This window comes from Nipponia nippon, unplaced genomic scaffold (assembly GCF_047370975.1).
Source record: "Nipponia nippon isolate SJK-2023a ecotype South Korea unplaced genomic scaffold, ASM4737097v1 scaffold_6, whole genome shotgun sequence".
In the NCBI taxonomy this organism is placed as follows: Eukaryota; Metazoa; Chordata; class Aves; order Pelecaniformes; family Threskiornithidae; genus Nipponia; species Nipponia nippon.
The window spans coordinates 15,069,243-15,092,315 of record NW_028262380.1 but is presented as its reverse complement, the minus strand read 5'-3'; the positions used below and the strand labels follow the sequence as shown (position 1 = coordinate 15,092,315).

Genomic DNA, 23,073 nt, shown 5'->3' with positions numbered 1-23,073 from the left:
TGGAGCATTCAGAACTATAAATACTTGAAAACTGGTGAATCATCTTCCACTTCTTGTGAGTCATAAGCATCTTAGTGGGTCTTGCAAATTAACAAGTTTTGGATTTGTAAATCGTAACTAAAAATGAAGTTGTTGTCTGTTTATAACCTCAAAACCAGCTTTTTTTTCACTAGGGAAACTTGCTGCTATAGAAGACGTTAGACCTTTCTTTTCAAGTATTTGCTGAAACTTCAGAGTTTATCTGAGCTTTTTTTTTCCATCAAGAAAAGGGGAACAAACAATTCAGCAGAGAAATTTGAGTACTGATGTATTGTCATAGGTTTTCTTAAGAACTCCTCAAAAAGAAATAAAATTTTAGTTAGAAATACTGTTGACCTAAACAGCTTGACGGACTGGCTGTTGAAGCATTTGTGTGCTTAAATGATTCAAAAAACCTTCTTGGCCTTGATGAAAGATGGTGCCTCCTGAGAGGCTTTTCTGTTGTGGATTGGCTCCCAGTTGAACAACTTTGATCTGCCAGTGTGGCCCTGGGATGTTTCTGCATTGCCTCCTGAAGAGCAAAGCCATAGACCCATGTGTTTGCAAACACCCATGCTGCCTTTCAGGAGACCACAGCTTTGTAATTTACAACCAGGGAGGGAGCGTGGTTTTAATTGTTGCGCTTGGCTTTTCATGAGCTTGATTCTGTGTAGTATCCCATTTCAGCACAGACTGGTGTGCCTCGTTTGAATCGCTGCCGTAAGCAGATGTGTTTTGTTGGGTTGGAACTGGTGATACAAGAGGTAGCTCATGCATTTGAACAAATTAGAGGTGTCTTTAGCTTTAAAACAGAGGTAGGCATTTCTCTCCCCCTAATTGTGCAAGTTAATCATGTCTAATTGAGAAGCCTTCCAAGTCTGTATTTCCTAGATTTATTAGTGTTGTCAGTATACTTAACTTCCTATCAACTTTGGAAATGCTTATACGATTCCCAGCAATTCTGGTACATCATAGCATCCCTGTGAATAAGGACAAAGTTGTTGCTCATTTTTTCCAGTGAATAAAGTTGGTCCATTCCATAAATCACAGGAAATGTTGCCAAGAATTGTAATTGTAAATTCTTTGGGGCAGAAACTGCAGGGAGTGCCCACAATGTGAAGCATTCAAGTTCCTCATTGCTACTGTATTAAATAAATAGCAATGATGAATGCTTGGGAAACCTGGCATCAGCTCAGAGAAGAGAATGACTGCACATGGATTTGCTTTATTTCTTCCTGAATAGTCTGTGAATAAAAAAGAATTTAAATGTATTAGAAACTATTATTCTTTTCTGTAAAAAGGATATGGAACCCAGAGATCTACTTTAACTGTATATGTGCTTCGCTGCTCTCAGTTAAAACTGGGAGTTCCTCACCAGCACCCGTAGATTTGCCCAAATATGTCCAGAATACTTATTCTGAACGCATGTAGGCACAAGTGCATACATATATCTTTTCGGAGGGCTTCGTCCAAACTGTCCTCCCTTATTAGGGTTTGAGTTTTACAACCAGAAGCCATCTAGTGCTTTTTTCCCATGTTTTGCTCCATATCAGAGCCATCTATGAACCTTTTTCTCTCTAAGAGAAACATTCATCCCTTACCCCATTTGAATACAAAACCCACAGCTGGTGTAACACCAAGATTGTTTAATCATGACCACCAATCCAGAATTGAAAAAAATAAGGGAAGTTCCCTGGTATGTCAAATTACATGTGTAGCATCTATTGCTGAACAAGTAATTCGTATTCAATTACACGTGAAGTATCTATTGCAGAGGTCTCTGTCTTCTTACGGACCCATCAGATAACTTCTCATCCTTCATAGGCATAAAAAATGTCTCTTGGTTAAATGTATGTGTGGCCACGTGTTTGCAAGATGGATTCATTAATCATAGTGGAAAATACTTGGCATCTTGTAGAGGTTTTGACGGTGCAGCAGTTGCAGTTTTGGAACATTTGGACCCCGTAAGCACAATGTGAAATGTTAATAACATCAGTACGGGCCTATTTTAAACATGGCTCTGAAATAAATTCTATTATGGAAGCTGTGGAAACTGTCAAAATGAGTATATTTCCTCATTTAAAGAAATAAAGAACGCTGAAGCTTGCACCAGAGCTACCTTCCGTGTTCTGCAGCGTCACGGTGCGCGTCTCCGGTGTAGAAGTCCAGCTCGGCAGGGTGCAGGGTTGGTGTGTTTTGAAGCCTGTCCTAAAATCTGCTGGTGAACCTGATGCTGTGGGAGAAGTGCTTGGCACAGAAGGCGTTTCTTCCCTGGGTGACTTTGTACTTTCCTTTAACACGTTTTTTCTAGATGCTTACACTCTAGCAGTGTGCGTTGTCTCCCAGAATAAAGGGTATTGCTCCAGATCTCATTTTAGTTGCTCATTTTATCTTTTGCTCACGGGAGGTGTGAAAGGGGGATTTCAGTCTCCAGTAAATAACGAAGTGGCACACACTTGTGTGATTCTGACTTCAGGTTATTTGAAGTGGTACATTTCGGGCTTCATGAAATCATTTTGTCCTTCTCATAAGAAAGCCAATCGTAATTAGCAATTATAGTAGTTATCAACAGAAATAGCACATTAGATGTTATGATCTAAAATATATATATTAGCCTATTTTAATGAGTCAGACTAGCGAAGAAAAGACAGTTCCATGTTACAGCTTTTCAAGAATCTCTTCATTGTGTTCTGCTCTAGCAGATAAGTATTCAGATTTTGTGATTGCTTTTAATGAAGTTGATTTATCTTCATGTGTTGAATATAAATTCAAAATATGCATGAGTGCACACGTATCAGTGTTACAATCCCCTGTCTGAGCAAAGTTTTCTGACGGGTGAATTTGTTTTATCTGCCTATTCCAATTACATTAACTATCCTAGACCATGACTAAATGTTTTTTCTGTGTTTGGACAAAAAAGAAATTAAAAATAAATTTTAGATTAATAAAAAATTATTTAATCTATGCTAAAAAGTTTTTAAGCTTAAATTTTAAGCCTTTTAAGCTTAAATTCAGAGAGATGTTGAAATTAAGAAATAGTCAAAAAGATTGAACTTTTTGACATTTAAAAATTATGTATTTTAAGAACATTGTTACAGGCATTTAGTGCAAATTTGTAAGCAGTTTAACCAATGTAGAGTTATCCCTAAAAAGATAAACAAGAAATAAGAAAAAAAATCAAACTTTGTGTAGTTATCATCATATTAGTTATTTTTATGTAGCTAACGTACAGTCCTTGTTTTACTATTAAATTGTTACAGAAGAAGTTTTATGTAGTTGTAACTTTGAAATCTACCACACTAACGATAGTAAAGTTGAATTTGCCAGTTGCACATTTTTCTTATCAATATGGTCATATATTTTCTGTAGGAGGAAATCCAGGCATAAAACTATTAACAAGTACTGGTTTTGATGGTTTCCCATCTTTTTCAGTGGTTTTAGATAAGGATGCTGTGCTGACTTGTTTTTTCAAAGAGGTCGAATTATGTAAACATAATTGTGAACACAATTACAAACATCATAGCTGATGAATAGTACAAAATCGAGTCTCATGGTTTTATTTTTGGTGTTCATATTTACTAGAAGAACATATTACATGGTCTGAGTTCTTCAGTGTTTTATCAAGAAAGTCAAATTCCAGTTTTTGTTTTCCAGGGCTTAGTTATTGAACGGCTTGGACGCAGGCCTCTTCTCATTGGGGGTTTTGGGTTGATGGTTGCCTTCTTCGCAGTGCTCACCGTCTCTCTAACTTTACAGGTAACACTACAGTCACTACGTATTTTTACTCTCTCTTTTGCCTGCTTTAAACACCAGGTGCTCGACACCTGTTTGCCTCAGCATTCCTGCGTAAGCCAGTCCTTTTAATCAGTTTGACATAAGGATTTGAAGGTCTCTTGTTTCTTTGTGAATCTCTTGGTTTCGATGTACTATGGTTAGCCATAGCAGCTTTTTGCATTAAAAAGCCATAGGGGCTTTGTCACGTTCAGTCTCCTTAACTGAAAGATTCATGCATATCATGGACTACTATGAAGACAATTAATTTTACCCATAGTTGGGTAAATAGTTTACCCATATTCTGTGTTTTTATCTTTGTAATGCAGTCTTTTTGAGATTTCTTTCGTACTTTATATGTCATTCTTATTCTTAGGCTTGGATGTTTTTTTTCTAGTAGTGAAAAATTTCCATGTTCGCTGTTTCTTTCAAGTTACTTTCCTGATATTTTTATTGAAATATAAAGACAGCCTTTCCAGAACATCTGCATTTAAGTTCTCAGATGTTATTAGCAGTCAGTTCCCCAGTTATTTCAAATGGTCAGAGGAGGATTATTAAACGAATCTAAATACTGACCCTGAGTCATTTTTCCTTGTTTAGCTTCCATTTTCATAATGGTGCAGTTTCTTTCTGTTCCTAAGGGCTTTTGAGAAGTAAAACTGACGGTCTGCATGGCATGGTTTTGGGCAGTCTTTCATCAAGTTGTTTTTCTGCTGTTGTTGATTCCTGTGTCTTGCCATTAATTTGACTTTTCAGATCTTGTTTCTTGGTTGAAGAGAGTCAGTAGGTCAGTTTGACTAGCAGGTATATGCCACACCATTGCAAAGTTTTATTTGACTTACCTGCGTGTACAACACAATAAAGCTTTACTTCACATACCTGTCATGACAACTATAAGACAGTTCTCCAGAAGAGAGATGTTACTGCAAGTAAACAGTAAAAAATTCTCTTCCAAATCTTTTAAAACCTAGTCTCATCCATAAGGACCTTCAGCTATTGTAAATCTCTGAAGTTTGAGTGCCTTCCAGTTTTAGTTCCTTTCAGAAGTGTCTCAATCTGTTAAGTATAAGAAATTAGGTATTGCTTTGAACAAAGGACCTGGGGTACAAATAGGCTTGATCTCAGGGGAATTTGTATCTACTTTGGTTTTGCACCTTCTCTCTCTCAGTCCCTTTAGAGACCTTGGATCCGAGTTCAGATGAGAACTCCAAAATTATTCCATTTACAATTCCATTAAAGAATCATTTATAGTTTGTTCTCTTTTCCCTGTACCTGTTGTTTGCACACATGGCCCTCCTTGTCTGCTAAGTCAGATTATGGCTAAAATCCCTGGACTGTGGCTTTCATGTGCTTTGCTAAGGTTCAGATATAGCTGTCCTACCGAAAGGCAGCCTGTCATATCTAGACTTCAGCCCAGCCTTTAACTGGGGAACTTTGAAGCTCTACGGGCCATCGTAGTTGCTCTTTTTAAACATAGCTGAAATACCTGAGTAGGATGGAGGTGCCAAATCTGTTCAATGGAAAGAAAAACTCTTTTCCAGGATGGCTTGAACTTTAGCACGAAAAGTTGTAAACTTTCAGAGTTGTGACTTCTGTGGTGCAAGAGCCTGTCTAGTGTTTCTCTGCAGGGATTCCACAGAGACCAAGACCTTTAATACAAATCATCTAATAAAGTTCTACAGAAATACTGTGATTTTCTGAAGTAATCCTAGACTAAATTCTGAAATAGAGAAAGAATAGTGGAAAACACTATCTATTATCTGTGATTTTTTAATACTGGTACGTACAATATACTTACCATGAATGTCTTTTATCTACCCAGAAAACCGTGCATTGGCTTCCTTACCTCAGTATATTTTGCATCCTTGCAATCATTGCATCGTTCTGCATTGGACCAGGTATGTCTATATTTTTTCATGTTTCTTTGTACATCAAAGCACAGGTATTTTTGCACTGGCACTTTCCAAAGATAGAGAAGTGCTGTGCAAGAAGGTTTACACATACTCTTTTTAGTAAGATGAAGTAAAAGGTAGATGTCCTGATAGTGGAGCTGCTTCTTGTCTGACAGTTCTTTACTGACTGCATACATTTCAAATCTGATGCCCTCAGGTAACTGTTTTGGTAAGTTGTAATGAGTTTATCAATCACATCTATTTCCCCAGCCTAGTTTTGATTACTTAGAGATGGATACAACTTTATAGAAAATCCAGTATTCTCAGGTTGTAATTTTTGTGTTTCATTTGCTTTAACAAAGAACATGTTTAAGGTAAAAAAAAGTAATAAAGCCAGACCTTTCTCAGAAGTATAGAATGAAAGGACAAGAGTAACAGTCAAGTCTCAGCAAGGGCAATTCTGACTGGATAGAAGAGAAAAAAATTTACACTGAGAGTGGTTAAGCACTGGAAGACATTGCTCAGAGAGGCCTTTAAATCTCCATTCTTGGAGCTATTCAAAACTCAGCTGGACAAGTTCATGAACAACTGACCCTGCTTTGACCAGAGGGTGAACTCCAGAAGTCCATTCCAACCTAGTTTATCCTGTGATTCTAATTGCATCATGTCTTTGGAAAATTCATTTTAATAGATATGCATAATATGCAAATACTTACCTGAGTGTAGTATTTCTGTAAACAGTGCTGCTCTAGCCTTCAGATACTTGATCAGAATCAGATCCTGCAAGTTATCAAATAATGAAATATTAACCAAAATTATTTGCAGATAGATAAAGAGGAATTTAATCCAAATTCAATACACGTTCAGAATAAGATGTCAAAACAGTGCTTAAATTCTCAAAGATTGTCTTACATGCTGTTCTCCACAAAAGTGGGAAAAATCAGCTGCTTTTTAGGAGGTTTTTCACAGGTGTTCTGCTGTAACGCTGAAAGCAAGACTTCTGGTCCCCTGAGTTCTCAGGTTTTTTCATGCACCATTTATTGCCTCTTTTTCTTTATAAAGAGTTTGACATTAAACATTAATCAACTGTTTATACAGCTTCACCACTGAAGTGATCTAATTAATTGATTGTGGTTTATTTGGGGAAAGAAAAAGTTGCTGATGTTTCATGTGACTAATGAGACATGGCTGTAATGCTGTGAATCCTCTTTTGGAAAAGCTGAGGAAAAATTATGCTACTTCAGAGGAAAACGGGAAGAAGGTCAAAATTTTCCTTTTCCCCTTGCTTCTGGGAAAATAGTTTGTCACTAATCTCTGTGCTTATTCCTTTGCATATGGTAGCTGACTGGAAGAAGGGTTGACTAGGGTCATTAATGCTCCTGATGTTGGACTGTAGGTGGCCTACGAAGACTGTTCTCCTTCCTCACCTCCAGCTCTTCTTGCAAGGCAAATAGTGCAAACAATCTTGCAACCCCTTTGTCCTTCTGTAAGGACAAATCTCAGGTTCAGCTAAGTCCCTAGTATTGCAGACATATGTTTCTTAGACTGAGATATTTTTTTTAAAAGAAGAATTCTGTGGAATAGAGCTGCTCTGGCATTTTGAATACCTAAGGAAAATCAAATGTTGACTTGAATCTTCTTGAAAACTTCCGTTGCAGTGTTTTAAGTAGCTCAGACAATTTAAGGAAGTGCAGCTGCTTGCAACATCTACCTTTGTTTTTTCTAAAAAACTCTGTTGAAACAAGTTGTAATTTTTTTCCATATTACAGACATGTTCCACTGCTTTTTAGAACTTGCAGATCAATATGTTCTTATATGCTGTATTTTCAGCATATTAAGATTAGCCCTCTACATTTCCCTTTCACCTCACCATTCTTCAGAAAGGATTCTGGTTTTCTTCACTTAGCTTCTTTCCTTTTACCGATGCTGTCCAGGATTTTCTTTTGTACTTTGCACTGTCTTTGGAGCAGTGTCTGCAGATACATGCAAGAAAAACAGCTTTTGTTTGATATTACTTACTTGCTTTCTACAGAAATTCTTTAAAATTAAATCTTCTTTTGTGTTTTTCATTGTGCTCATTGCTTTTACAGCCAAAGAACATTAATACTGTACCAGTAGCTACCTAGTTGGCCTCTCCACCTTACCTGTGTATGCTCAAACATTTGTAATACCTAACAATAGTGGGAATATCTCAGTAGCATTGAACATTGCTTTGCTTTTTTGAAAATTTTGTTAATTGACACTTCAGCTGTTGCGAAGAAGTTGCGAAGAATCATATTCTGGTTCCTCTGTAAATCAATAGCAACATTTTAGCTGGCTTCAGTGGAGCCAGGTTTATCTTCAGTGAAACTTTTCTGTTCTGTTTAGTGGGGCTTAGGAGATCTAAACTACTTGGCTACCTCTTAGCTGGGAGCAGTTCTCTTTCAGAATATGAAAGCAACTTCCATTATTAGCCATGTTTTAAGACGGATGAATGAGAAGAGACCATATATATTTTTTCCTGAACACAGAAAGTATTACCAAAAAATGAGACATCCACTGCTTTTTGTATCACAAGGCACAACTTCAATATTTGAGTGCAATTACTGTGCCAAGTTTTACCCCCACCCCCCAGTGCAGGACATCAGTAAGCTGGTACAAGTCCACTGGAGAGTCACCAAGTCAGGGACAGGAGCCCTGTGAGAAGGGGCTGGGTGAGCTGGACTTGTTCAGCCTGGAGAAGAGACAGCTTTGGGGGCACCTAAGAGCAGCCCCAGTACCTCTGAGGTGAGTGTTGCGACCACAGAGCCAGGCTCCTGTTGGTGTTGTGTCGTGGGAATGCTTCGGAGACAAAAGGCATATGTTGGAACAAGAAAGATGCAGAATGACTATAAGGAAAAGCTTTTTGCTTATAGACAGTCGAGCAGGCTACCAAGGATTTTGAGTCCTTAATTGCTACACAAAGATCAAAATTGAGTAGTTTGTACTTCTGCTTTTTTATTTCAGAACTCTGTAGTCGAGTGGGAAATCTGTATTTCTGGATCTTCCTAGATAGGGCAAGTGCTACTCACTAGCAATTACTGACTGGTTTAAAATTGGCTTTGTTTTGTTCAAAACTATACTGTGACAGTTATACTAAGATACCCTATATGTGACAGATACGGCATATACATACATAATATCATACCTATACTAAGGAACTAATTTTTTTCTCAGGGAAGTGTGCAATGCCAGTGGAGTGTCACAGTACACAAAAACATAATTTCTTTTAATGGGAAAGTCACTACTGAAAATTAACCTTGTCTTTTATTTCCTACTAATGTTAAGAGTTTTAGCAAGAGGAAGTAAGTAGGAAAGAACACATTTTTGAACACATCTCCAATGCAGTGGCTGTTAGAGAGCCTCTAGAGAAAAGTACAAACAGGGCAAGCAGGCAAGACACTTTCCAGAACCAGTACACATTTTTTTCAGCTTAGGGTCTTCCTGGGACATAGTTTCCGAGATTTTCGTAGTCTTCCATGAATTTGTTCATTCTCTGTCTGAAACTGTGCAAAATTTTAGCACCCTTTAGCAAAGAAATCTACGTGTCTACCACCTCTCATGTGCATGAAGACATCCTTTGTTTTGCTTTGTGTGATGCCCTTTAGGTCTTGCGTTGGAAGAAGCAGAACAATTGATCCTCTTCCTCCCTCTTCAGGTTTCTTGTGATCTTGTAGACTTTTACCTTATCACCTCAGATTTTTCCAGACTGAATGGCTATTTCTTATTGCGTTCTTCTCAGTGATATTTTATGACACCCCTTTTGCAGGAAAATTTCACACTTCAATATCTAGTATTCTTTTGCAGCAGTCTGGTAGTTTAACAAGACAAGGGAAAAGCTTAGGAATAACCTTTTCACCTTTCTGGTCAGTAAAAGGGTTTATCCCCAACAAAATTAATGCATGCCCTTTATTATTAAGTTGCAGATTTTTAATGTTTTTAGCCTTTTGTAGAGGGCTGAGCATCATTTGTTTATATTGGTTAAAAAGGTACTATTGTCATGGTATTACTGTTGTCATGGTATTACTAACGCTTAGTATCTTATTTAATTCTGTCTCTAGTTATTTAGAGCATTTCAGCATTCTTCAGAGCAAATCCCACATGGTTTGTAATGATTCTGCAGATACAGACCTTCATCTAGGATGAATTCAGTTTATGTTCATTGAGCTGTTGGTACTTGGAAGAATTATCCCACCTGAAAACAGTAAATAACGTGAGGAATTGAGCTGATAAAAATACTGCTATAGCATTCTAAAGCATAAAATTGCCTTTAAAAATACAATATTTTCTCTCCTGTTAGAACATCTGATACTTTCCTGATAGCTTAGATGTTGTGTGGTCTCCCACTTTCTGACAGCACATGGATGAGTCCCATCTGCTCCTTTACAGCTAGGATCAGCTGTTACTATAAACTGTGGGATTTTTTTATTTATTTCATTTTTCTGAACTTGGCTTTTCAGCATACAGATGTTTTTCAGGCATATTGCTAGAGACTGAAACAGTAATGCTAACAACAGGTACGTTCAGGCATGTGTGTGATTTGGTACTTCATCATTTTTATCAAAAGACAAAGAGCAGAAAGCTTCCATGCATTTAGTAAAAATTAAACGGGCCCTTATGTTCAAGATAGTCAATCTATGATCTGAAAGAAAAATACCCTTCAAAAATCGCTTATTGTTGTATAGATTAAGGAGCCACGCTGTTCCAGACAGTTGCTTCATTGTGCCCATTTCGTTAATTATACACGAGTGAAGGTATTTGGTTGCAGAGAAACATACTGTTTTCCAATATTACTTTTGATTATGGGAACATGTTAGTAAATAATTTTATGGTTTTCACTTCAAGAAAAAGGCAGAAGCTTCATGAAATAAATATATGATACGTTTCAACTGAAGAATTGTCATCCAGCAAAGAGTAAATAGAAGGGACTGAGGGGATTGGTTCTGGCTCCTAAGGAGACAACAAGCAAAAAAAAAAAAAAAAAAACCAATAGAGAAAAGAAATCACAGAAAAATAGTAAGAGAACATTTTCAGTATCTCCACAAAGCATTTGTGCTGTTCGGGTTAGGCATCATGAGCAAACGCATTGATTTGGAGTGCCTTTACTGAGTGGGTAAATAATGTGCAGCTCCTTGGAAATTTGGGTAGTGATAGATGGGCTTAGGTACGCGCGAAATGCCTTACTTCTTTAACCTTATCTTAGATAGTATTTAAGTGAAAAGGAAAAGCTAACAGCAGTTATCCCTACTTTCTCAATTAAACCTGTGTGGCTGCCTCTTTGTGGACACTGAAGCAGGTTGAAATGTGCTTGCAGAATGTGGTTTTCAGGAAAACCACACTAATATCTGACTTAAACAGAAAAAGTGTAGGTTTTGCTTATTTTTATCTGTTTATTTGAATTCCCAGTTCATCCATTGTGCCTTTGCCACAGTTGCTGTGCAAACGAATGATTTTTTATTTTGCTGGGTGAATTGAAAAATATCTATATGCATGTGTGTGCACTGGGTGATTGGAGATAGTTTTATAAAGTTGCTGGAGATTGACGCCTTTTCTCTACCAGCGAAATAGTTTAAAAAACCAAAAACAAACCAAACCAAAACAACCTACCCACCACCTGACCCAAAATGTGTCCAATCCAGGGACAGTTTCCTTATTTGCCTGCAGGGATGTGACCCCACCTGCCAGAGAGGCTGTAATGTATTCTGGGATGAGGGTCTTTCAGTTTTTGTTTTTGATGCTGTTTCAATTTGTATAAAAGAATTAAATGTTCATTCTCTGAACCAGAGAATGGCTCTTCTGCCACATGTCAAGAGATTCACCCCAGATGGTGGAACATGCAGGGGAAAAAACCAATCAGCTGATTAATTGGGGATTACAGCAATGTTGGCATGGACTTCCAGATAACCTTCCCGATGGAAATAAGCATGACAAAGATACAGTGAGACCCTGAGAACTTTGGAAACTTGGCATAAAGCATTTCCATGCATTATCTTTGTATGAAGATATTTATTAATATTTTTCCCTTAGAAGAATATTCTGTTTAAGTGTAACATCCTTCTATCCAGTTTTGATAAATGGAGGAGGCAGTGCTGCAGAGATGAGAAAGGAAATCATGGTGGGGGAGGTTAGGTATGATGCCTGTCTTTAACTAAATGAAAGGGTGGAAGGAGGTGGACTGTTTTAATAATATACCTGGCTTTGAAGCAATCCTTCATTTATCACCTTCTTTCAGAAATTGAAAAAATATTGTCTCTTTTGAATCAAACTTCTGCATATTTGGTGGCTCTGGAAACACAGTGAACTGGAGCGCTGGACTTATTTTACCATTGGAAATAAGTCGAAATAACCCAAGACCCTGTTGTTGCAGTAAGACCTGTAAAAGGTGTTTGTGTAGCACAAGTGTGTTGCCCTTCCTTCGACCACTGTAGCTGGGAGGGAGGTCAGTCACACGTGTGCCCAGGCAGGTGTGCAGTAACATTCCCTCTTCCAGGGAACATTCCCCAGGAGTTCCTTGGAGTCCTCTGCAAGGAAAAAAATCAGCTTTTATTACAAGCAGTAATACTAGGGGAAGTTCCAGAAATCTGAGGAGTTGCTTTTATACCCATTGCTTGATTTTCATAACTCAAACCATCTTTGTGCAGGAAATCTGTGTTATTTTGGTAGCACTTCCAAGTTTGAGATTAGTGATTTGTTTGAAATCTCACTTCATCTTTCAGTTTACCCATTTCTAGTAATAGGACGTGTATAACAGTAGGTAGTTGGAGAGAAAAAGAGGCTTAGAAACTCAGGAACAGGGTGAGGATTTAAGGATGTCTGAAAACACCAGTTAGCTAAGGGAGAGTATAAGAATGATATGTGTAACTGTCACATGGAAAACTTCTCCATAGCTGTTTATATTTTATCTAAGTCATTTGAAAGATTGTTTTATATTAACACTCTATATGTACGTTCTTTTACGTGTTTGCTTAGAGACCTAATGCATCATATTGTCATGCATTGTCTCTCTGTATCATAATGTGAGAAATGCTTATTGTGTTGTCATGTGTCATGTCATTTTTGAGATGATGACTTAGAGCTGAATGTTGGAGCACAGAACTGCTCATGCAGCAGTTTGCCAGGAAGGCTGCAACAAACGGCTACAGTGAAGGTGAAGAAAATAGATTTTTATGTGAAGAAATACAGAATATAGTTTCTAACAAAAAAGACTGAGAATGTGATTTCTGTTTCTAAATACATGCATGAAAAGGAGAATAACACTAAGAAGAGAGAATAAGCTGAAGGCAAGCGTTGCTGCAGAAAATCACAACAAAAACTCAAACCTAGGTGCTAGCTAGCCGTGGATAAATTTAGAATAGAAACTGGAAGAAAACTTCTGTCCACTAGAGGAGCTGAGCTCTGTATCAGCTTCTCAATGGAAACAGCAAAAGGAGAAACTAAACACAAGAGTTTTATAAATTTCTAAAAGGACTGTAGGAAATGCTGCCTGAAACAGCTGAGATTGGGTTTGAACCAGATGATCCAATCTGATCCTGTGTTCCTTTATCTCCAAGTCCTGTGGTCTTCCTTTATCCCTAAGTGAGATGCTTGATTCTTTGTATAAAGTCTTTCTTTGTTTCCATTTGTCAAAAAGTCCATGTGTCTGCGAAGATGAGCGTATTCTGAGAGAGGATCTTATAGCTGGTCATTACATAGAGCACGCAGCCCCTGACTTAATTTATATCAATAGCTGCTATTTTTAAATCTGTGGTGCTACAGTGAGAAGCAAGCAGCAGTCTCTGTTTAGTCCTTACATAGTAGCTTCAGGGCATTTGACTTTACTGTTGTATGCTGTGTAATGTCTTAGAAGTAGTTATTTTGGTCCTAAATGCTGTAGGTATTTCTGTGGATGAGTGGTGCTTCCCTTCAGAAGAAGTCCTGCTGACTTCAGTGGAGTTTGTGTAAGGTTGAATTTAGTGTGAATAGGATCAAACGTGAACCAGTGTGATTCCGACGTTTAAATTAAGTTCCTATTCGGTATGCATAAGGATGACAAAATCAGATCAGTGGTATGTTTCCAGTCAGAATCTCATCACAGAAAAGGGAAACCAATAAAATTCACTCTCCGATGGAATTTGAAAAAATCGTATTTTTATGGTAGCGAGGTCTTCATTTTTCAACTGTTGCTTTTTATAGTAATTGCATTTTCAGGCGCAGCTAAGAAACATTAACAAACCAGACCATTTCAGAAAAATGTTTCACTTTTTGTATCTTTTTTGAGACTTTTGTCTTATAATTGAGTTTTATAATACTCGTCATGGTTTATGGAGTGAGTGAAGTCTTTCCTAGCACAGCTGAATACAGACACAATAGAAGCATGATAATGGCATATTCAGCATGTGTTAAGTTGACATTATGAAGTAAACAAAAGAAAACTCGGAGGAAATCACTGCTGTGCCCTGAGGTGTATCAAAGATATTTTGATATTTAAAGTTTAAATCAGCCTGTGCTCTTACTCTGAATGCCAACATGCAGCTGGATTGACAGCAGAGCAGTTGTGGTAAAAGGGTCACTTTGAAAGTCATGAGGTTTGTTCAACCTGAAATGCCATCAGGGAAGAAAAAAAAATCTCTTGGATGTGAAACAGACAAGGGTGTGATGGCACACACGTAGACATAAAAGTACTGAAATGAAAGGCAGCATCAGTATTATTGCCTGAAATAGGCATTTACAGAAGCTTTGTGTGATGTTGTGTTAGCTTCTCCACATAGAGTGGGATGTAAGAATTTCTAATGCTCGTGGCCTCCCACAGAGGCATTCTTTTAGTACACTTTCTTCTCCTACACTTTGAGAAAGAGCTTGGAGCTTGCTTGAGTGGAAAAAAACTTCTCTTTGTACTAGAAAAGTGTATCATGTTAAAAAAACAAACTCGTGGTGCTCTATATTTAATTAAAAAGTAGCAGATTTGAAAGTTTAGGTTAATTTTCAAAATGTCTTTTATTCTGTTAACTAGAAGCCTTTACAGTCTTTCCAGCAGGTAAGCATCCTTTGATAATGTCAAATAGTTCCCATGTCAGATAAGAAGGGTATCTGTGCAGAAATAACTTATAGTTTTCCTGGGTGTTTAAGAAAAGGTTTGGTTTGTTGATAGCTGTAAGGCTTTTGTGGGCACAACAGTAGACTTAAAACATGCTGCACTAAAAGCAGTTAAATATTCCAAACATGAGTTACAATTCAGTTCAGGAACTCATAATAACCTGGAGATACATAATTACTCTGCAATACATACCAGTCTCAGTTGAAGGTTTGGTGAGTGATCTCTGGCCCCATCCCCTGCCTCGTTGTGCCACTCCATTGCTGCAAACTGCTGCCCATGCAACACAAGTAGCCTTAGGGTTAGCATTTTAGCCTCCCAGCTGCCAGCCATCACGGCCTGCCATATTAATGCCATTGCTTCAATTTATGTGGGCTGTGAAGCACAGCAACAGGAGATCCAATTTATCTTTCCTTCTCTGGTTTTCTCTAGCAATGGAAAAAGCTCCTGCCTACGCTTGGGGGCAGGAGTATTTTCAACTGTTTCTACTAAGTCAAGGAGATGAAAGGATGGGAAGTTTAAGGGCTTCCCATGAGAATTTATCTTTTGGTTGCCTTTCAGTGAACAAACCAAGGTTTGGGGCTGTTAAGAAATAAAACTAGAATTGCTTTCAATCTGGCCGCATCTTCACTGAATTTTTTGGGGGGGAAGATAACATGCCCCTTGAATATATTGAATACAGTGTCATTCAACATATGTTTTGGGATTAATAACTGTTTTATGTTTTGTTTGAATACTTCTCTCTTTAAAGAGTAAATGCGTAGCTTTTAACAGTTCTGTTACAGAAGTGATTTCAATTCTTCATAACTAGTGGAAGTTCTAAAGAAGAATGAACCCCTAGAATTTTGAAGGCAAGCGTAGCTGTTGGATAAAGGAATTGCTGGAGATGACACATGGAGTTCTTAGCAGCAGGAAAACTTATGAACTTTATCCCTTTAACAATAGATTTTACAAATTACCTTAATTGAAGCTTTCAAAATGTGATTGCTTTGACACTTGACAGCACTCCTCTTACCTGAACTAGCATGTTTTCCTAAATGATCGTTAATTACTTGCTGATGGCTCACAACTCCAACACTTAAGAAATTGACTGCTCGAAAAATGCACCCATGTGTTTTAGAGCTTCATGTAACCGTGAAAAATTGATTTATTCAAAAGCTGTGTAAGTGACTTGGGTACATTATTCAGATTAATGGGGACTGAATATAAAAAGCCTAGTAAAAAAATATACTGTTTCTCCTGTGAATTAGTATAAAATATTTATACTCACAAAAGTGCAAACTAATACATATATAGAACAGTAGATGTAGAACTAATGAATGTAAGACAATAAAAATATTTTCTTTTCCTTGTGCCCAGGCACAATGCACAGCAAAGAAAAGGTCTAAGTTCATCTCATCTATTTTTGGCTAAGCTCCATGGCTAGCATTTAAATGCAAATCTTTACTAGTTTTATGTTGCAATGAAAGTTGCTTTAGGGTCTGGACAGTGTTTCTTGATAGCCAGCCTACTACATAGAAAGCTAAATAAACAGCAGTAAGAGACTTTCAGGGGGAAAATAGATCAGGAGGACAATTGCATGAACAAGGGTAGTCTGATGGTGTCAGTTTGACCGAGTAAGCAGTTGTTTCCTTTGAATCTCCAGATGTTATCTGCCCTACTCCGGAAACTTCACTTTTTTGGGAACACTCAGTTACGGCTTTGGTGACTTCTTTCTGAATTTCATCAGAAAGGTTTATATCTTTCATTGCAGCAAGACTGTTACTGTGTTTCTTCAAGCTGGTACTTCTAGTATTGCTGTTTGCTATATCTGTTTTGGTTATCGGCCACAGTAAGGAAAAAAACCATATTTTTATTGTCCTACATTCACTAGTTCTACATCTGCTGCTTTCCATACCCTATCTACCATTGTGGAGCAGCAGCCAAATTCTTTAATCACTGGCACTTGAGGCCAGTGTCCTAGAGGTTTCAACAGTTTCTAGAAATCATAAACAGTGAGGACGTGGTCTGTTACCCATCGTAAACAGGAGAAGGAAGACAGGGAGAGACTCTTCTGTCCCAGCTTCTCTGAAAATTTGGTCCACTATTTTTACTCTTGGGGTATTTCAGGATGAATGCAGCTATACAATGACATAATTGTGCACTGCTACTATGATTAATTTGTTTGTTAAAATATTTCATGAGGAAAGCCTGACATGCCACACTGAGTTTTCAAGACTGTTTTAGCTTGCATAGGTTCACAACCAGCAGCATTTTGTGCTAATGGGCTGTCAACCTGAATTCCTGACAGGGAAATCATGTCTAATGACTTTATATTTTTTTCAGTAGATTATTGTAGAAGTAATAAGCCTAGACTAGATAGAGGTTGGGGTTTTTCCTGTTTTCAGTCCTGTCATAGTGATGTGACTGTATGAATATTTCACTTACCTAGGACTGATCACACTTGTGAATCTTCAATTCAGGTATTTCCATGATACTGCCATCTGCATAGTGGATGAAAATGTAAGGGACACTTCTGTGCTTTTATTAAAGTAAAAACTCTCTCGTCACTGATCTCATCATTGAGATCATTGTTTTTAATAATGTCACATTAACAGAAGTGATGTTAATCAGTGTCTGATCATCATTGTTACAGAGAATAATTATAAAATTAATTATATCATTAAGACAGTCATAGCTCAGTAAAGAAATTTTTTCTTCACATTCAGATAGAAGAACAGAAAGTCAGGCTATAATTAGGTTTCTGCTATGATAAAGTGAGTCTGAAAATATTGCAGAAATGTTTAAAAGACTATTTACATGTAGGTAAAAGTTGACTGTATTTTTAATTGTATTTTATTATTCAGTAGTTATGCAGAATTATAATGGTGAAGCAAAAATAAATATTGCTAAGTACCACAGTAGAAATTTAATGTCGACGTTCAGTTTTTACCAAAAAAAAAAAAGCCAACACAAAAAAACAAATCAAATGACAACAACAATAACAAAAAAAAAATCACAAAATATCCCACCAGACTGAAAGTGTTACCAAACACCAAAAAAAGATATATTGGGTTTGTACAGCAGTTGGCAGAATGGCTTATGTCTGGACTGTTGGTTTCTTTTACGATAAAAAAAGCAAAAAAGGAAAAGCTATTAAAAATTAAGATATTACTCAGGCTTCCAGGAAACAGCTGTATTTTAAAGGAATTATTATAACTCATGTGAAGAACAATATCTTAAAAGTACTGAAATTATTGGAGTTCATAAGTTGTGTAGTAAGTATTTTGCCTTCATTAAACAAATTTTCAGAGAAAAATGATTCAGTCAGTAAATGACTGCTCATAAAGTTCTGCTTGAGAGCACTGCCTTATGGAACTAAAAATTATAGGAAAATGCTCTAATTATTATTCAAGATGGGGAGAATTTCACTGAAGAAGAAATTATCAGGTGGTTCAGATAAGGGTATTCTTATGTCTTTTGCATTACAAAATTACATGGAGTATCTGCTTTAGAAATAGTTGCCTAAACAGACATAGAAAGAATACTGTGTGGTTTCCTCAGTAGCTAGTAGCCTTGTTGTTGTATGTCAACCATTTTAGTGTAAATTACCTGAGAACCAAGAATTAACATTTTAGCTAATGAAGTTACAACAGAGTATATAAATATTTTTGTTCTGCACCATCACTTAGTTTATTTATTTACCCTGAATGATGTGGGTTACCTTGCACCAACAAAGTTCAGAATACCTCCAGAACTGGCTTTCTATATGCTGTTAGGGTAACAGGTTTTATAGATGCTAAATCAAAGGCCTATTAATCAATGCAAAAACCCTTTCCACAAAATATTGTATTAAAAACTAGACTGTTAATAACTATAGGTACTAATCATTATATTATTCGGTTTTGCCAGGCTTTGTATTATTTATATTTTCTAATTTGGTGTTATGGTTTGCTATAGATTGACTTAGCTTTAAATATTCTTCATGCAAGTGGCCTGTAATCTAAGGCAGAAAAGATGAACTATACTATTCTATATAAGCAAAGTGCCTGTTTTGCTTAATTCTGCGGTAGATGAGATCAACAGTTCTCCCATGGAGAAGAGCTGGAGACAGATAGCAGAGTCTGTAGCATCCAGCTGTGACTCAGTACACCCCTACCACACATTCTGCTTCCAATTCTCTCAACAGGATTAGCTGGGCAATACAGCCATCATATCTGACTATGTAATGTTGTTATTTGGTGGGGTATTATTCTATCAGATACAATGTACAAGTTAAAATAATCTGACAGGGTACAGAACACCTCTTTAACGACTGAGATATGTATTTTGCAAAATTCTTGTTCTATCAGTAGACCCATAGAGATGGAAGAAATTCAGTAGTTGCGTTGCATCCCTCACTGACAGTACTCCTGCAGTGTATTTTCCCATGGGGTTTAGTGGGGATTTGGGGGGGGGGGGGGGGGGGTTGGTTGGTTGGTTGGGGTTTTTCGTTGGTTTGGGTTTTTTTTATAGCTAAAGTCTGGGTAGAAACTAACAGCCTTTTGCTGTCTCACTGAAGAATATTGGGTTGTTTTTCCAGCAGTTTTCTTCCAGGATCATTGTCTCACTTCCATTGCTTCTTTCCCACAGCTGCCCTCTAGCGTTGTCTTTTGCCCCTTGAACTGCACATGCTGAAGCCTTTCATTGAGATAGTACTTTATCTCCCAACCCTATTAGGATATATCAGTCTTCTCTACCTGCCTTGCCTTGCAGTCAAAAGCTGTTTTGCTTGATCTTGTCTAGAGCTGCATAGACTTTTTTTTTCCAAAACAGAACACTGTTGCAAAGTACTTGCCTATTTTCTCAAAACATCTCACTTTGAAGACTCCCTTCTCTCAAAGAGTGGAGTTGGAAAGTCTGGGAGCTCTTGCCCTAATCAGGGCTCTCAGGATTTCCAGACACCCTCCTGTACAGGCAAAATTTGGAGTGCTGAGCAGTGCAGGAGGCCACTAGGCTGTGTGGCCACGGGTGGTCCTCCTGGTGGGGTTGGAAGCCCCATGGCTGGCCGTGAAGCCACTGCCTGAACACGCAGAGTTTTGTCTTGAGCGTGTATTGAAAGATGAGCTCCTGGCTGAGGGAGTGAGTTACTTTCTCTTTGCTGATTCTTAGGGCACAGTTTCCATCGCCTTTAGAGGCGATTTACCAATGTAATAAATCTCCTTGATTTGTATTAGGCATTCATTCTCTTAACAGTTTCATTTCATAAATCATATATATAGCCATGACTTCAGCTCGCAGTTAGGTACTGGATAAAAACAGAATGAGGATCTCAGTATTTTCTTTCCTTTTTCATGTTTACTGTATTCAGATTTTTGCACTGAATTGAGTAACGTCTGCTAAGCAGTGTTTATTTGTAAGTGCTCACTGAACAAAACAATAAATGTGTACTTAATATTTCATAAGAAAACATGTTGATACTTGTGCAAATTGAAATATGTATTTGAAAATCTGTAGCATGTGTTCCAAAAATACTATTTCTGTTCATGCATAAAGGACTATTGGGTTGAGTTTCTGGATGTTTACCAGCAAATTACATTGATGCTAAGTGTAACTGGACTAATTATGGAGGGAAATGAATACACAGATATAGAAGTATTGTTGCATGTTCTATTGTGTCCTGTGGGCTTAATCTAGTTTCATTAAACAGCGCATTGATATACAAGTCCTGCAATAGGAAATTTGTCATTTCCAAGAGATGTAGCATGCTAACAGGTATAACAATCTTTCTTTAATGGCACCGCAGTATGTTAAGAGCTTCTTCCATTATGTTCACTGCAATGCTGAAAAGAGCGACGTATGAGAAATGAATCACTATAATTATTGTGGTCAATGCATTACCTCTTTAAATTCATGTTCAGAAGCTACCTTGCTGAAAAACTCCTACAGGAAATCCTAATATACATTTTTGTTTTTATGAGCAGAGCTAAAATAAAGCTGTATGACTGAAAATTGTGTGGAAAGCCTCCCAGGGAAAATGCTAATGCCAGGTTCATCCCTGATGAGAAAGAACATCAGTTAGCATTTTGTGAAACAATTTCACTCACATTAAAACACATGTTAAAGTTGCAAAACGCATGACAAAAAGACTGTTTCAAAAAATACAGTGGTTTTGTTGGACTGCTTCTGACTGTAGTTTCCAAGTATGTATATTTGAACACAGCCCAGTATGGACCCATCTAGCGTAGTGATTATGTAGAGAACCTGTCAATGAGACTGGCTCTGTAAGGAATGGTTGGTGAGATGCCATATTGTTGTCATGACTTAACTACTCAAAAAGTAAGGTGGAAAATCCTGGGATTTTGTAAAGAGAGAGTGAGGGAGGACCAAGCCTGCATCCTCAGACTGAGTAGTGACACACTGCAGCCTGGATCCAAACTGACCTTGTCAAAGCATACTACAGCTTCCTTCAATCCCGTGCACCCAGCTTTCTTTCTCAAATAAGCCAAGTTGCAGGAGAAAAGGGGTCCTTGAACACACCTCTGGCACCGTGAAATGGCTGGGGATGGACTTCTGGAGCTCAGTTCAGCATATCTCAAGTGTCTTCACTGTTTGTGTCTTAAGGCTTTACGTTTTTCCTTCAGGTTGTCCTAATTTCTTTTTCACTTCACTCAGTTGTGGAGTGTGTTCTTCACAGTGGTGTGGCTCTTGGCAGGCATTCGCATCCCCTGCTTTGCATCCTAGTAAGATCAAGTCTGCTCTTCCAGGCGTATAGCAATATACAGCAATGACCTGGCTTCATTCGGTTTCCCTTTTCAGGCTCCTTGGTTCTTCAGTATAATTTGTCTTAAGTCATCCCTCTAGAGAAACTGACTTTCTCTGTTTTGTGATGCTAGGGAGATGCTTGTCTATGCCACAGGAAAGTCTGGAGGTCTGTCTGTGCCACCTTTCCCATTCCTCTACAGAACATTTGAATGAACTCGGAGCAGCTGCTAATTTCTTTTTTTTAGACTTTGCAAAATGCTATTTTTACCATCACTAGGTTAATTGATTATTTTTCAAATTACATTGAAGAGCTTTTGTGGCAAGTGTGACTAATAATAAGTTGTGATGATTAATATGTGTCTAGAAATTACATTTGAATTTCAAGGAACCTTTTTCCAAGATAGTGCCCGTGTATTTTTATTTCCATAACGTTTATGCTTTCTGATATGTTTCTGTCCTTTTGTACTTTTTTTTGTCTTTTTTTTGCCTATGGCTTTTTTCCTCTCTTGTACAATGTGTGTTTTCCCAAATGGGTCTCAAACAGCATTTTTTATTATACTGACAAGAACAGCAACACCTCCGTAGATTGTCCTACAGCAAAGGCATGACAGAATAAATGATCATAAATAAATCACCTTACATGATTTCTGTGTTTCCAGTCCTTCAGTTCCTCTCTCCAAGGGGCAAGTGACCTGGCAAACCATTTCCTTGCTTGGCATTTGAGACCTAAAACAGATGCTGACAGAACAGATGTGATTGCTGTTTTGCCTGCCATATCTTAAGATTTGAACCCAAATCCCAAGTGTATGATAAAATAGGCAGTGGAAGCCACCAAGGATTGATAGACCACATGTTGCCTGAATTTCGATAAGTTATGCCTGTTCAGCTGCTTATTATACATGTTCAAAGTGCTGTTGGGAGAGGTCACTTATTTTAGTCACAGAATTCAGATACTGCATATGGCTTGTAGAAGGACACTAAACAAGGGCTTGGATGGCCTAAACTCTCCATATCTCCATTTCCTATGTATAAAGTAGGAGTAAATAAATTTATTTGCTCTGTACTTTTTTTAGTGTAATTTATACTGGCAGTCTTTAGGACAGAAAGTTCAGCTGAAGCCTTTGCTACCATTGTAGATATGTTCTCACAAAAAGTCGTGGTAGCTGATGATGAAGAGTGATGCCTACTAACATATAGCCATTTGGTGCATCATGTTGCCTTTCTTTTATGCGCTTATTCATGGTCTCTGCATCTGAAAGATCTGGAATGGAAGAATATCTGATACCATGTGTCATCTGCATGTCCTGTTACGTGTTTAGAAGTTCCCATCTCATATTACTCGTAGGACAGCTGCTGGTGCATATGTTTAAGTGTAGTACCATTGAGCACAAGGGTCTACATGACAGTGCGTTACCATAAAGCACTTGCAGATGTATTCACAACTGTCCAAGAGTAAGGGCAGTGCAAAAGATAAACGCGTAGATCAAGCAAAAACATGCAATAAGATCCAGTGGATGGATAAGTCTTTGGTGGCGTATTTGTCTTAATTTATATATATTTTGGAAGTCAGGATTGTTACAG

The 23,073-nt window shown here is 37.7% G+C and overlaps 1 protein-coding gene across 2 annotated transcripts in view; it reads left to right on the top strand.

Annotated features, from left to right (window-relative positions):
* SLC2A9 (solute carrier family 2 member 9) overlaps positions 1-23,073 on the top strand; it is a 138,241-nt gene that overhangs the window by 90,071 nt on the left and 25,097 nt on the right. For both annotated transcript variants that reach the window (XM_009471115.2, XM_087736551.1), the window contains 2 exons: positions 3,673-3,774; positions 5,612-5,687. In XM_009471115.2, coding sequence (XP_009469390.1) covers positions 3,673-3,774; positions 5,612-5,687 — 178 coding nt within the window. The remainder of the gene's footprint in view (positions 1-3,672; positions 3,775-5,611; positions 5,688-23,073) is intronic.